Source organism: Camarhynchus parvulus, chromosome 23 (assembly GCF_901933205.1).
Source record: "Camarhynchus parvulus chromosome 23, STF_HiC, whole genome shotgun sequence".
NCBI lineage: Eukaryota > Metazoa > Chordata > Aves > Passeriformes > Thraupidae > Camarhynchus > Camarhynchus parvulus.
The window spans coordinates 4,367,149-4,383,148 of NC_044593.1; the positions used below are offsets into that span (position 1 = coordinate 4,367,149).

At 44.0% G+C, this 16,000-nt stretch overlaps 1 protein-coding gene across 2 annotated transcripts in view; it reads left to right on the plus strand.

Moving 5' to 3' along the window:
• Positions 1–16,000, plus strand: part of EYA3 (EYA transcriptional coactivator and phosphatase 3) — a 39,695-nt gene that overhangs the window by 16,510 nt on the left and 7,185 nt on the right. The window contains exons 5-12 of one of the 2 annotated variants that reach the window (XM_030964617.1): positions 977–1,043; positions 1,832–1,974; positions 6,113–6,250; positions 10,918–11,000; positions 12,736–12,919; positions 13,679–13,818; positions 14,850–14,933; positions 15,512–15,601. In XM_030964617.1, coding sequence (XP_030820477.1) covers positions 977–1,043; positions 1,832–1,974; positions 6,113–6,250; positions 10,918–11,000; positions 12,736–12,919; positions 13,679–13,818; positions 14,850–14,933; positions 15,512–15,601 — 929 coding nt within the window. The remainder of the gene's footprint in view (positions 1–976; positions 1,044–1,831; positions 1,975–6,112; positions 6,251–10,917; positions 11,001–12,735; positions 12,920–13,678; positions 13,819–14,849; positions 14,934–15,511; positions 15,602–16,000) is intronic. The other variant, XM_030964618.1, reaches the window with a different exon arrangement.

The following is a 16,000-nucleotide window of genomic DNA, read 5'->3' on the forward strand; positions in this document are numbered from 1 at the left end:
CAGATACAGTCACAGCAGTTGCTGCACTGTGCTGGTGCCATGTGCCAGAGAGGCTACAGGGCCAAATTCTGTGCTGGGCTCCTGCCAGAGAGGCTACAGTGCCAAATTCTGTGCTGGGCTCCTGCCCATTGTTGCTTTCTGATGGACAGCTGAGTATTTAATCAGGATGTGATCCAAGGGGTATTTAATGGCTCTTGGATGAAGCCACAGGAGCCCAAGCCCCCATCTCCAGCCCAACCTGGAGTGCTGTAACAGAGCTGTCTCACACAAGGTGTACCAGAGCCATAGGCTGTGCTGACAGAACATTTGAAACATTTCCTCCCTGGGTTGCCAGCTGAGCCCCTCTGTCTTACCAGCTTCAAAGTGCAATTGCTGTGGATTTATTGAAGCAGAAAAATCTGGTTAAATGTAACTCCCAGGTTACTTTAGAGGCATCTCTGAGCCTTGTGCACTGCAGCTGTGCTTCACTGGATGTGTGTGATTAAGTTCATTGAGCTGGAGCTGTTCCATTTTGCAGGAAAACTCTTTGCTGGAGCCATGCATGGACAGAGTACCTAGGGGAAGAGGAAAGCTTGGCAAAACAGATGTTTGGTCTCTGCTCCAGGGCACAGAAATGTTACACTTGGTGCAGATGCAGCCTCTTTGGCAAATACGCAGGGGTTTGGGGAGGACTGAAATAAAAGTTTTTTATGACAGTTGCAAAAAATTATGGTACCAGCTGATAAAGAGAAAGAGCTCTGTTTCACAGGGAGGAATAGTGTGACTGACTGATCTGCCTGCTGTGAGCTGGCAAAACATTTTTGTTTCAGTTTAAACATGTGTTTTTGAGAATTTGCTTTGAAACAGATATTCAGGGCACTAAAACTCTTTGTAAATACTGTGTGTTGACTAAAATATACCATGAGTATTGATATTTGTCTTTATTTGTTGGGTTTTGAAAGCACCTCTGTAATTACACAAACTATTTTTTTTTCAGTTATGACATGCACTGATTATATCCCAAGGTCATCAAATGATTATACCTCACAAATGTATTCTGCAAAGTAAGTCAAGAAATTGTTACTGAGTTCTGTAACTCTTCTCTCTGAAGTAATTTTTTGTATCTTTATGCATTTCTCTAGTGCAGTAAATCCCACTACTGGCAGCAGATACTCATTGCTGAGGACACTGAACTTACAGAATTCACCCTTTAGCTTAGTGACTGTTGTTTTATAGATGATAAATGAAAGCCTCACAAAGATAAATGAAGCCCTTCAAGTAATTAACATGATAGTCTTGGTGAATAATGCACATGATGTTTGTCGAATAAACAAATTGAACATAAATAAATACAAGGGGAATATAAGATTTTCTCACCATTCACTGTGTTAAGGGATCTTTGTAGTTCTTCCTGTTGGAGCAGGATAGGCTTTAACCCCTGAACCCCTGCAGCTTGTTTTTGTGTAGTTTCTGTGTGTGTGTCCCTGGTTCTTACAGGTACTGCTAGATTACAGTAACTTCAGGGGCTGGTGTGGTAAGGCATCTTTAGTGGGACTGACCACTCATGCCTGTTGGGATGGGGAGTGGGTCCCTCCCAACCCACCCTGCCCTCCCAGTCCTGGATCTCTGGCACTGTGGAGGAGGGATTTTCCCTGCTGTCACTGCAGGCAGCATCTATAAACTCAAGAGCCTGCCTTGGGAAGCACAAGGAGCTTATTGCACTAAGAGGAATTGTCAGTCTGAGTAGTTTCTCCTTTCTGGAGCAGTTATTGAATGTGTCTTCTGGTTTGAAGGCTGTAAGCTGCATAATGCAAACAGTTCTCTCTGACTTTTGTTTTTTCTTTTCCCCAAGGCCATATGCACATATCCTCTCTGTACCAGTATCAGAAACAATGAGCCCTTACCCTGCTCAGCCTCAGTACCAAGCACTACAGCAGTCCCAGCCCTACACCATCTACCCCCAGACCACCCAGACCTATGGACTACCTCCTTTCGGTAAAAAGTGACTTTTCAAAGATTTCTCTGTGCCTGCAATTACTGTTTTATGTCTCATTAAAAAGCCAATGTTAAGCTTAACCAGGTGTGTTGGAGAGAAGAGTTTGTAGGAGAGCACGTGCATGGCTTAAATTGTAGATGGGCACTCTTGATGGGGCTTCAACTTAAAAAATAAAATTTTTCACAAAGCTATTGCTTTGGATGTCCCCGTGAAGTTTGCCATATAGTTCTTGGTTTGGGATCATCGTTGTCTCTAGTTGTGGTATAGCTGTGTTTGTGCAGTTTCCTTCTTAGTGAAAAGACACAACATAACACAGTGACCCTATAGTAGAACTCCTTCCTCCTTCCTCCTTTCCTTGTTGTTATCCACGATTAAGACATTTTTATTTCATCTTTCACCAAATGAGAGCTCATGCTAAAATGTCTCCAAGTTTACTTAGGCAAATAATTTCCTTAATTTGCTCTAATAACTGAGCCCTTTTAATAGCTATTCCAGTCTCTGCAAATGCAGCTCCCAAAAAATGGAAGGGAGCAGAGGCTGTTTTGTCCCTTAGCAGGGAACACTGATGAGAGGGGGGAGCGTCACAGCACCATGCAGGGAACCTGGGGGAGCCCCCTGGCTGCCTGTGGCAGTGCTGGAGTCACCACCCCTTGCAGAGGACATGGTGCTGCTGGATTTATGGTTGGACTTGATGATCCTAAAGGTCTTTCCCAACTTTTACCATTCTGTGATTCTAAATATATGTCTCAGGGGCTTATGGTTGTACTGCACAACCATATACACTGAGCCTCTTGCAGATTTATCTGTAGTGCTAAAGTCTTGGTGCCTTGATGTGTGTAAACATGATTTTTTCTTTAGTTAAAGAATTAGATATCTTTGAATAAAAACAGCTGCATTTCTGGCTTTTGCTAGCTGCTGACAGAACATGGACTTTTGTAAAGGTTACAAAACAATTGATTTGTCATTATGTATTTGAAAGATGGTGTAGGAAAGATAATAAATCCAGACTTGGTTTTGTTAAACACAAGTTAAATTACTAATACTGTAATTACTGATGGTTGCTGGAACATACTCCTCCTCACTGGGTGCCTGCACTTTGGTTTCAGTGCCTTGTTGCACTGGTTTTTGCTGCATCTGAACAGTGCCTGATGGTTTCCTTGGCTTCATTTATTTGGTGGTTTTTGATACTGTGTTGTGCATGGTGCACTGAGGCTGCTTTGTGTGCTGTTGTGTGTTTTAATGTGTCACATATTGGTGTTTTTAAAGGCAAATATTTGTAAATATGTGGAGTGCTCCAGTGAACTTGTTTAAAACAGTGGTTTAGATTTCTACAGTTCTGAAAGGAGGGAGGGAATGTTTAGGGGTTTTGTTAGAGTATTGTGGGTGTGATGTTTTGTTGGTTGCAGTAGTGGTGACTATATTTGGGGGGAGTGTTCATTTTTTTAAAGCCAAAGGTTCTGGAGTGCAGGGGTGCTCAGCTGCTTCAATATCATAGTCTAAATGTAACACTGGAAATTCTTCTGAAGACCTGGAAGGAGATCTGCATTTTCTATTGATTTCAAAGGAGCTTTCATCTGTAAAATATCCAAAATGTCATCAGTTACGGAAGTGTCTGGTGTTGATTTTGAGGTCTGTTGTTAAACAGCTGAATTTTTAGTGTGAAATCAAGTGTTAGGAAGATGTTAAAAGTAATTTTCAGTAATGGAAATCATAGTGGAGTGGCACCTGCTGAGTCGTGCTGAGAAGATGGACCTTGCATGGTTTGATGGAGAGGTAGAAGGTAGAGGATTGAACATGGACACTGCAGAGGGAATTCTGGAAATTGTTTCTGCTCACAAAATCTCCAGTGAGCAGGTGAGGGCCAACAGCTTGGTTTTACTAGCACCAGAGGGCTTTTACAGAGGTTGGTGTATCTTTCTACCTTGTATTTGTTTCTATGCCAGAAAGAAGGCACCATGGCTTCTCTAACTGGAAGAAACCAGCGTGAAATTCAGGCAAGCTGACAAACACCAGCATAGTCTGGAGGTGGCTGAAGTCAGGATGCTCCTTTTAGAGAAGGGATGACCTGTGCTCTTGGTGATTTCTCACCTCTCTTGGTGTTCAGTGCATTGTTCTGCATGGGATGCCCTTGTGGTCTGGAGAGATTTTATTAAAGAAGCATTAAAATAAGAGTGGTGACATCCAGGCTGCATAGCTGTAAGCTGGTATTAGAAGGACCATGGATGTGATGGTTTACATTAACTCAAGAAAAACCTAAAAGTGCTGGGATGTCCTGTGTGGGGCCTTTCCATGTCTGTAGATGTGTGCTGGGACATTCTGTGACATACAGTGCTGCCATTGGACATGGAAGAGTCTCATTCCTCCTCTCACAGCTTCTCCTCCATCATCCTTGAGGCTGTGCCAGCATCATGCTGTCCTGCAGGACATTTGCCACCAGTTCAGGAGCGTGCCTGGGTATAGAAAATATAAAGGACATGTCTGTAACAGCAAGACATTCAGGGAAGGCAGGGGCTGAAAGATGCCTTAGCACATTTCCTGAATCACCCAGCCAGCACTGCCAGCAGCTCTGTGTGTGTCTGCCCTGCTGTCACACTCCCTGGATGGGTTTGTGTTTCACTCTCAGGTTCTTTGGCACTTCTGCATGTCGTGTGACCATCACATTGTGCTGCTGACTGCTCCTTGTCCCTCTGTCTTGTGCCCTAAGGAGCTTCTGGTTCCTGTCCCCTGTGAAAACTGCTCACCCATTTGGAGATGGTGGCACTGCCTTTTCAGGCTAAGCAATCACAGCTACTCCCACTCTCCTTGGAGGATCTTTTCACATATATTTTGTTCTGGAGTTTCTGCAGTGTATCCACAGTCTTTCTTAAACCAGCCTTTTCCTTTTTGTTTGCTAATTATTGAGGTTCTGGAGGCTTGAAACCTTAACAAAGACACAACTTGAGAGTCTAAGAGTCATACCCTGGGGTGACTGTGCAGAGGGGAGTGATTTGACTCATAGGTGTCCGTTTGAGATCAGATCTGTAAATAAATCAAAGGGCCATTGCAGAATTTAATTCTGACAGCTGCAGCATGGAGTGACCTCCTAGAGCTGCTGCTCATGTCCAGCTTGATGGAGTCTCCCATGTCATTTGGGTAAGAAACCTGGAGCTCACAGCCCATGGCTCAGTCCTGCTGGAATGGGTGCAGGGCTGCAGGTGGCTTCTGCAGCCTTGGTGCTGTTTTCAGGCTGTTTAAAGAGGAGGGTGCTCTTTCTGATGGCCCTGAGCTCTGTCTAGCTCCAAACCTCCTTTATCCCTCTGCTTTGCACACTCCTGCTTGTTTGTAAGTAGATCCTCTCAAAATATTTCTGCTTCCTAACCAGGGCCAGGGAGATCTGTCTTTGGCTGTAGATTTGGAGACACTCAAATGCAAGCCTGAAGAGCCCTGAAGAGTGAGGCCTGAGCTGAGCTGCCTCATTTGGACACTGTTGGCACCCATAGGTGCAGAGACCTCACCTTACACAGCACCCAAGCTGAGCCACATGCTTGGTGTGCCCTGTACACATAATTACAGTCACTCTGCTCTCTGTGCTGTGCCCAGGGTTCTTACAAAAGCATTCCAAAACAAGAGGAAGTCTGGAAGAAACATTCAGATTATTAATTATTTTTTTTAGCTCTATATTTGTTGTTGTCAGTCTAGGAAAATTACTGACTTGTGGCTTGGTTTAAAATACTCATCCCAAAGCCCTGTGAAGTAGTGGAAGTGTTGAGCTTGGCCTTCACAGATCCCAGCCTTGGCCTCACTGTGTAGCAGCTGATGTCACTTGCAGTGCTGTGCAGCTCAGCCCAAAGTCACAGCCAGTGGCAGGTCCTTTATCTGCATAGGCACTGAATCTCAGTGACACAAACAGATTTTAGTTAAAAGCTTTGCAAATTAGTCTTCTTGGTGCTTTTAATTTTCTCTTTTTCAGCCATTTTGTCACCAGCTCTAATCCCTGCACAGCCTGACAGTCAGTGTTTACTATTGCCAAAATTAAACATTTTCCATGTGTCATTTGTTACTTGCTTTTGTGATGAGCAAAAATCTTAATCTGAGGTAGGAGCATGCTGTTTGGTCCCAGCATATTTGTTTGTAACTGGTCCAATTTATCTGATTCAGGTGCACTGTGGCCAGGTATGAAACCTGAAAGTGGTTTAATTCAGACTCCATCTACAAGTCAGCACAGTGTTCTTACCTGCACTACAGGGTTAACCACAAGCCAGCCCAGCCCAGCACATTATTCTTATTCCATTGAAGGTAACTTGGCATGGTTTTTATCTGCATCTCTCTCCACCTAACTGAGTCCAGATACCAAACTAGAGAGGCTTGCACGCTTGTCCTTGGTTTGTGCATGCTTCTTCATGCTTTGCCTCTTTTCTCTTTGTGCCTGTGTGTTTGTGGGGTTGTGTTTGCCTCCCACCTGTGTGTGCACCAGGCTGGCTCGTTGGTGCCATGCTGCTGGGCTGAACAGGGTGAAGAGCAAAGGGGAAGGGGAAAGAGACTCCATGTTGTGTTCCTGCATGCTTTATTGGGAGTGCTCTTGCTTTTCTCTTTATTTGTGGTCTTCAGATTGATGTCAGGAAATATGCTGACTGCAGTGAGATTTTTAAACATTTGTTTTTAATTCCTTCTGGAGGTAGATGGCTCTTGAATATCACAGACACAGGTTGGTAGATCTGCTAGGAAGTGAATTTCTCAGTATAGAACTACCATTAATTATAATTGCTGGAAGTGCCACATTTTTGCTAAGAAGGCAGGTGCTGAATTTCACCAGCTTCCACAGCAGTGAATGTGCCAGGTAACTGAATAATGGAATATTGTTGCTTATGGCACTTATGTGCAAATTGATTCCTCTTCTTTAGGGTGGAATCTGCCATTTATGTTTTGGTGACAAATGGTGAAAATTTGTCTCTTTCTCTGGAAATTTTATAAAGCATTTCAGGAATTTGTAATCTATGCCTTGTGGAATATTTTCACAAAAATAAGTCACGGACTTGAGGAAATTTTTAGTTCAGCTTCCTGCTCAAAGAGTAGTTGATACAGAATTCAGAGCCAGATTGCTCAGGGCTTTATCTAGGTACATCTCCAAAACCTCCAAGGCTGGAAATTTTGCTAGTCCCAGAACCTGACTGTCATTATGATGAAATGTTTTTTCTTTTGTTGACTCAGAGCTTTCTCTCTTCCATGTTCTGACCAATTTCTCTCCTCCTGCTGCTGCACACCTGCAAAAAGAGCTTGTGGCTGTCCTCTCACTAATGTCCATGCAGGTACCAGCAGGCTGCATCAAGTCCCCAAAGCCACCTCCTCTCCTGGCTGGACAGTCCCTCTCCCCTGAAATGCCCCTTGCAGGGCACATTCTCCAGATCCCGGACTGGTTTGGTGTCTCTTTAGCAGACCCACTGAATTTTACCAAAATATTTCTTGTGCTTGAGGGGCCAAAGTGAATGCCACAACCAGATGTGGACTCATGAGAGTCAAGAAAAGGAGGATAATTCTTAAAATTAGCAGTGAGTGGGTTTTAGCATGTCTGTCACAGAGGAAAGTCGTGAGTATGTCATGGTACTTGCTCAGCTTGCATTATTGAGACAGTCAATGGCCCAGTGTAGTATTTATCCTTAATTTACTTTTCACATTCATAACTGCATTCATAAATTGTTGACTGCAATGAACTGATAATTTTTTGTGAGTGCACACGGGCTCCAGAAGCAGCAGGATCAGAGTTTTATTGCTTGATTGAGGGAAAACATTTTTGTGCATCTTGACACTGAGCAAACCACTCATGGAATTCAATTAGTTTTAAATAAAAAGAAAGCAATACTGGAAATACTCCCTTCTTCCAGCTTAACCCTCCTTCCCACAGTAAAATGACTCCCTGTGTGTCACAGACCAGCTTGAGTTGCCAGGGGTCAGGGATGGTGCTGCACAAGATTTCCCAGTGATGCCCCATGGGGAGCAGGTGGATCCCTGAGGGTGCTGAGGTGGCAGACCCATGCCAGGCCTTGCTCTGTAAAATTATAAAATAACTGACTTGTTTGGGCTGGGAGGGACTTTAAAGATTATCCCCTTCCAACCCCTCTGCCATGGCAGGGACACCTTCCCACTGTCCCAGGGTGCTCCAAGCCCTGTCCAGCCTGGCCTTGGGCACTTCCAGGGATCCAGGGGTGGCCACAGCTGCTCTGGGCATCCTCACAGCCAAGAATTCCTTCTCAATGTCCCATCTAACCCTGTTCTCTGGCAGTGGGAAGCCATTCCCCCTTATCCTGTCACTCCATCCCTTGTCCAAAGTCCTTCTCCAGCTCTCTCTGAGCTCCTCTGGATGCTGGAAGGGGCTCTGAGGTCTCCATGGAGTCTTCTTTTCTGCAAACTGCTCAACCCCAGCTTTGTCAGGCTTTCACACAGGAGAAGGATTTTAATCTGTGCTGCTGGGAAAATGTGTGATGTGAGAAATTTCCCTGCAGGCTGCTCTCTGAAAGTGTGCATAAGTCACCCCAAAGTGTGCAAAAGTCACTCCAATGATGCAAATGCTGTTGCTTTTTGAAAAACGTTTTGCAGACTCGCAGGAAACTTTTCCTTTTTCAGATTTGCTATATTTCCTTCTCAAGCAGCCCACCAAGGGTTCAGGGCAGTACAGGGGCTGGTGCCAAGGAGGTGTTGAAAGGATGGACAGAGTTGTTTCAATAGTAATGCCTGGGATATCTGTCTTTTCTCTCCACTCAAATCAGGGTGAGACACAGCTGTACAACGGTGCTGACCCACTGCAGGGGAATTTCAGTGCATGGTTCTGGCTTTGGCTCTTTGAAAATGATTGAAGCAAAGCAGATTGGGATTTATAAAATAGAGGAGGCAGGGATGTAATGTCTGAGGATGAGGTCTGAAGTGAGGGATAAAGAAAGGAAAAGAGTCATGGCATCTTTAATGCAGTACTTGTGTTTGCTGGTCTTTAAACCTCAGCCCTTCAAGTCATGTTTAGCAAATCTTTGCCAAATATTTTTGCATGGTTCTGACCCATTCACAGGTAAAAGGAAGTGGCCCACAGTGCAGAAAGAATTGGTTCATCCGTGTGGTGGGAACTGTTTGAAAAAAATCTGGTATGAAGCAATGTTTAGATACTGGATTATTAAAAGACCTGTTGGAGGGAGACCAGAGTTAAAATAAACAATGAAGTTCATGTGAGGGAATGCCAAACCTTTTTTCTCATGTCTTAACTTCTGTAAGCAATCTCAGTGGAGAAGCAGCCTGTGCAGAGCATTACAGATAAGAATCACTTTCTGTTTCCTATCCATAACAGTCTAGAGAGCAGTGGTGTAACAATCTCTCCTCCAGAGAGTTGCTCTGCTCTGGCTGCAGGTTTGTTCACTCAGCAAGGGTCTTTTCTGGAGAGCTGGGCTTCACAGGGGCCTAGGAAGGGACCTTCTTTTAAGGTGATACAGCCTTGATAGTTTCCATAATGTGCAATTAATTGGAAGGAGCTTAATTTGGAAACTGCCCCTGGTTTTGAGCAGTTGTTTATGAGGAGTGTTTGTGGCAGGTTCCTGGGCTCACACAGCTGGGCTTCAATACCTGTGGAGCTGCTGTAGGTCCTTGAGTGTCTTCACTGCCATTATTGCTGTTCAGTGCAGCCCTTTTGCCTTTTTCTAAATGTTTCTGGGGCTAATTACCTGCCTTTGTTTCCACTTCCACAGAGATGTCACCCTTCACATTTCTCATCTCCTGTAAATCCCCTGTATTTCTACACATCTTTTAAGATCTGTTTTTTTTTTTTTCTTAACTTTTTTGAGGTGTATTTTGGATCCATTCCTCTTTCCAGGAGGTGCCAGGTAGTATTGGTGCTTGCCATAGCACAACATACACTTGTTAAGAGTTCATGGTGGGTCTGTTTTCCTGGGGGAGCAGGACTGAAGCCTTCAGAAGTTTGAGTTCTTGGGGTGAATTTTGTGTGGTGGTATTTGCAGAAAATAAGGATTTTTCCCAGAGTGATGGTAAGGTAGGGATACTGTGAATTTCTGCAAGTCTATATAATCATCTAAAAGTGATTTTTTGGTTTTATTATTTGTGCAGAGGAAGGTGGTTTAGAAAAGAAAGTAGTTCTTGGTGGCATCTGGTTTTGTACATTCTGGTTTTGTTCCTGCTGATTTAATTATTTGTTGTTATCCTTGTGAGTCTCAAACCCCATGTTGAGGAATGTTTAATGGAGTGGCCCTGTGTCTGCAATCCCCCAAAACTGCTAAACCACTGGTGTTCCCAAGTGCTGCTCTAGCAGCCTCTTCTGTGTTTTGGGAGAACTGAATGCAGTGACACGAAGCTTAGGAAACATCTTCAAGTTGGTGCCAGCAACTACACATCCCTAAGAATTTGTCCTATGAGCTGTTGACAGATTATTTCACAAAATCACATCCAAAAAACTATTCTAGACACAGGGATGCTGGGAGAGATGCTCACTTTCCCCAGCAAGAAACACTCTATTTCTACTATTTGAAACTTCTTAAATGTTTCCTTGCATTTTAAATCTAATTAGACTAAAAATGCTAAGTTTGATGCAGATTTTTTTAACAGAACTGATTTAAACACATTCATGTCCTTTTTCTTGATTTATTCTGATTCATTTTCACCTGCTATTGATTGATCATCAGAATGGGACTGTTATCAAATATGTAAAACCTTTTTAATTCTACACCAATTGCTTAGCAACCATGGAGGGAAAAGGTTTCAGAACCATTGGAAAGGACTGGTTTTAAAGATGTACTTGCTCTTCTTTCCTGTAAACCCAACTGAAGTGTGACTGGTGTCAAAACACACCCCAGTCCTTTTTTGGGTGTTGGTAGCAGAGTGCTGCTTGCACATTTGCCTAGTAAGTATTTATTTCACAACTTCTCATTTCTTATGCTTTTCTAGAATACTTAATGCAGTAATTCTCAATTTTACAGCATCAACTACCAATGCCAGTCCAGTCTCTACATCCTCAACTGTTGTCAATATTTCCACATCAGCAGTAGCCAGCATCTCACAGGTAAAACTTCCTTGGTAAATTTATGGGTACCATCTCCTTTACCTCTGTTTAACAAGTTGACCAAAATAACCATGGAAATGTCATTTCAAATGGAGCACAGTGGTACTGGAGCTGTGGGGCTCAGTGTGTAACTCAAATCACCACATCCCTCCTGCTGTCTCTTTGGCCATAATGCTTCTCCCTTTGGCCTTTGCAACAAACTCACTTCATCAGTTCAGAGCTGTTGTCTCATCTGCAAATTGTGAGGTGAGTCTTTAAACTGAGATCTCTGCAAGAGAGGTGGAGGGGAAGGAACAATTCAGCTGTTTTGAGGACTAAACCTGCAGGGAGGACTAGAGTTGGATGTTTTCTTGACACCTTTGTTCTCCCTCAGCAAGAATAGGAAATGAGGTGGTACACAAATAAACCCCAACCCAATAAAGCAGAGTGTGCATTCTGATGGTAGACTAGAACAAAGTGAGAAACCCTGCAAGCTAGCAGAGACCATTTCCCCCTGCCTTTTTCCTCTGTGGGTGGTTAACTGCCATTCTGAGTACTTGGTTATACAGAGGAAGCCTTCAGTGTCCAGCTTTTCAGAGAGAGAATACGGGAAGTGTGGAAAATGCAATGGATACACAAAAATCCCTTTGTGCTTATGCTGTTGCTTTTTAAACATAAACTTGTTTGGAACTGTAAGGGGGGGAAAAAAGATTTTCTTTTAGTATTTCAGACCAAGGTATCTGGTTCACAAACTCAGGCTGCTCTTCAAGGGAATCAGGAGAGCTCTGTGTACCAGAGTAGTGTGATGTCACATTTGCTTTTTTTACTGTCAGTAGCAGAAGTTGAAATCCTCAAGCACAGCTCCAGGTGCTGAGCAGTCTCCTAAATGAATTAAGTAGTGTTCATAAATGGATACCTTCCAGCATGCAGAATTATTGCTTGATGAAGTCAGCACATGAGTAAGGGCCATTTATCCTGTAGTTGTGCCCTCAGCAAGGCCCAAGGTCACTTTCTGTCACTGTCAAATGCAAGACAAAACCACACATTCCAGAGCACAGAGTGCACTGATGTCTTGGCATCGACTCAACTCCCCTGTTACTGTCACTTCATTCATTATGAATTAATTTTTGCAGCCACTGGAAGCAGAGGAATGGCCCTGTGGTCACTGGTGTCCTCTGCAGAACCTGCCTGTGCAGGGGCCATTGGGCAGCCAGAGCTCTGAGCCCTTTTTGGGAATGTCTTACATATGCAGAATGAAACAGCATGAAGTCAGACTGTGCTCTTGCTGGGATTTTTCTTGGTGGAGTTCACAGGGGTCCCTGGACAAGGGAAGAGATGAGAATCTTGACTCCATGTTTCAGAAGGCTGATTTATTATTTTATGATATTTATATTATATTAAAACTATATTAAAAGAATAGAAGAAATGATTTCATCAGAAGGCTTGAAAGGAAAGGAATGGAATGATAATAAAATCTTGTGACTGACCAGAGAGTCCGAGACAGCTGGACTGTGATTGGCCATTAATTAAAAACAACCATGTGAGACCAATCACAGATGCACCTGTTGCATTCCACAACAGCAGATAACCATTGTTTACATTTCATTTCTGAGGCCTCTCAGCTTCTCAGGAGAAAAGATCCTAATGAAAGGATTTTTCATAAAATGTGTTTGTGGCAGGAATTTCTAATACAAAAGTCAGAGGTTCAGTGTTTTCTGAATGAGGTGTCCTACCATCACTAACTCTTTCCCAACAGGAATATCCTACCTACACCATCCTTGGCCAGAGCCAGTACCAGACCTGCTACCCAAGCTCAGGCTTTGGAGTGGTGCCACCAGCAGACAGCAGCACGGAGAGCCTGGCGCTGGCCACCACCACGTTCCCAGAGGAGAAACCAAATGCCCTGGTGCCAGCTCGGGCAGTGCAGAGACCTTCCTCTGGTGAGGCTGGGGCTGTGGGATCCCTCTGCTGAACAGTGCAGGGGGCAGCTGTGGGGAAACATCTCCAGAGGGTACCTGCAGCATCTTGTCGTGCTGGGCCCAGTGGGACACTTGCCTTCCTTGGCAGAACCTTCCTGAGACCTCCTGGTGTGCAGAGTGTTATGGTGGGTCAGCCAAACTGAGGTATCAGAAACCTTCTAGTGCTGCCATTTCAGGACTCCTAGCACTGCTCTGTGTGCCCCAGGGAGAGGGAGTGCTCTGAACACCTGGCTGCAGGAAAGATGCAGGAGGTGATGTCCTCTTTCTCTAGGGAGGGTGTTTTTAGCAGTAGCAGAACAGGCTCCATCCCATCTCTCTGTCAGTCATGGCCATGCTGCTTGGTCATGGTCAAGGCTGTGTCTCCAGGGCCAACATCATCACTGTTACTCTTTTATATTCATCTGTCTATTAAATAAAATAGACATAGTTGAGTAATAGAGTAGTTCCAGGGTAGTGAAATGACTGCTCTGCTCTAGCTTTGCTCTGCAGGCAGTAGCTCTTGCAACAGCTCAGTTCTGGGGACTAAATTGAGGAGACAGCTGTTCTGAAATGATGGGATGAAGAAATCATGGTTTATGTTCTAATCAGGGTTCAACTGCTACTGCATCCACATAGTAAAATTACATCTTAGCTTTTGCTAAGGTGGTTTGTGGCCAGTGCTGTATCGGTGTTAGTTTTGAGACACGAGGGGATGAGAGCTGTGTGATTTCTTTCTTCCAGGAGATGCATCCACAAGTCCTTTGCTACCAAGAGCAACAGCAAGTAAAGAGTTAGATGAGCAAGCAAGAAAAAACATCCCTGGAAAGAACAGAGGGAAGAGGAAAGCAGATACCTCCTCCTCCCAGGACAGTGAACTGGAGGTAAATAGTCCCCAGCACTGGGGCTGTGGCTTTGTCTGCCTGAGCCACGAGAGCCTCCAGGGCTGAAGATCCTGTACCTAGACAGTGAGATCCTGTACTGTGATCTGTCCCAGCACTACCACATCCACCCAGGGAAAGAGCTTGTCTGTCTGCACTTTCTCATGCTGCAGATTTCCCCTTCTTCTTCCACAGCAATTTTCCATCTGCCGCTACTGAAAAGAATTTGTCTCTATCTCCTTTGCAGTTCCCTTTCAATTAGTTGTGGTCTCCTGTTGGATATCCTTTAGTATCCTCTTTGCTGAGAAAAGCCATCCCAGTTTCCTTAGCCTCTCCTGTGGTGTGCTGACCATCTCAGTAGCATTTTGCTGGCAACTCTCATTTCCTCACAGATCCCTGGGACCAGGGATGCAGTCTGGGGTGACCTTCCCGGTGCCAAATAGGTTGAGACATCACCTCCTTTCTGGCACATGTGGCACACTCCAGAAGGAAAGTCACCTGCTCCACAGGGAGAGTGTGCTGCTGGCTTGTCCTGGTGTCCAGTTTGTCCTCCAGCTCCTTCAGCCTGGACTTGTGTGAAGGGTTTTTCCACCCCACCTGTTGGCCCAGCTCTCAAAGTCCTTCTGTACCAAAGCTCTGCCATTCCTGATGGCAGCCCATTGCCTTATTTATAACAAAGTTTTCTCTGACAAACACCAGGGGCATGCACCTGGTGCTCTCCAGATCACAGGAAATACACTTCACCTCAGCAGGGTTCTAAAATTCATTAGCACTCTTAAGCTTTACTTTCATAACTATAAAAGCAAGAGAAGCTTTTGAAATAGTTTGACCAAACAGCCATAGCCTGAATGTGTGCTTATAAATAAACTCCACTGCAATGAACTGAAGAGTTGAATGTGTTCAGCCTGTAAGATGACAATTGTTCATACCTGTTAGAGCATACTGCAGCTAACCTCAAAATTAGAACTTGTTCCTTTATTGCAGTTCAGTGCCTGGAATCTCTCAGCTCTAACCTCCTCTTGCTCTCTCTGCAGAGGGTGTTTCTCTGGGACCTGGATGAGACCATCATCATCTTCCATTCTCTTCTCACAGGGTCTTATGCTCAAAAATATGGCAAGGTAATACTGTCTTTTCCATGGAAGAAAACCTATTTCTGTCATGCAGAATTAAATGTTAGTCTTTGGAGAAGGAATAGTTTGGGTTTGTTGGTTTTTTTTTAATTCTCTATGGTGGTACTTTTAAGTTGTTGGCAGTTTGGGCCAGGGAAAGAACTAAATTTGGCTTTATACAGAGCTAGGATATGGACATCACCACCATGCCCTTTCTTACAGTGGAGGTCTGTCAAACTGGTTTCATCCTCACTGGGAGTAACTGAGGTCCTTGCACATAGGGGAAAGAAGTGTTTTTTCTCTGCCAAAAAACATTGTAGATTTTTCAATGTTTTGTATGTGCTGACTGTGAAAATGTAGCAGTCTCTCCTGTGGGGCACTGAAGTGTTTGGTTTTTTTGGTTTTTTTAAATTGAGTTGTTTAAAATACTAGGGAAATTGTAGTTCACACCATTGAATGTAGCTGGAATTATGCCAGGTTTGATATACAGTGGAAGTTCTGTGCAATTTAACTGATGAGAGATTTATGACAATTCCCTCCTGCCTGTATCCACAGTGCATTTACATTTTCTTTTTGTGTTTTTCCAGGATCCAACTCTAGTGATTGGCTCAGGTCTATCCATGGAGGAGATGATTTTTGAAGTTGCTGATACTCACTTGTTTTTCAATGACTTGGAGGTACATGACAAATGTGTTTGAAAGGCAGAACTCCACATTACCATGTCACAATTACACATCACTCTGTGAGGGCTCTGTGCTTCAGAGCCTCTTAGTGCTTGTTGTAAGCACAGCCAAATCAGAATTCCTCTCTTAGCTGAGAGGAATTCTGCAGCCTTCCAGGGTCAGGAGCTCTCAGTTTCTGCTGGGTTTTTGGTTGAACCTGTACAAATAAAAAGAGTGATGTCTGATCCATCCTGGATTTGCATTTCTGGGCTGGTGAGCACTTGGCAGTGTGGTGTGGCTTGTTGCTGTTGGGAAGTGTGAAGGGATTGGTTTCTATCACAGTTTCTTTAATTTGCAAATGTTAGTGTGTTTCTGGATTACCACAACATGACTTTATTTTTGGGTTTTTTTGTC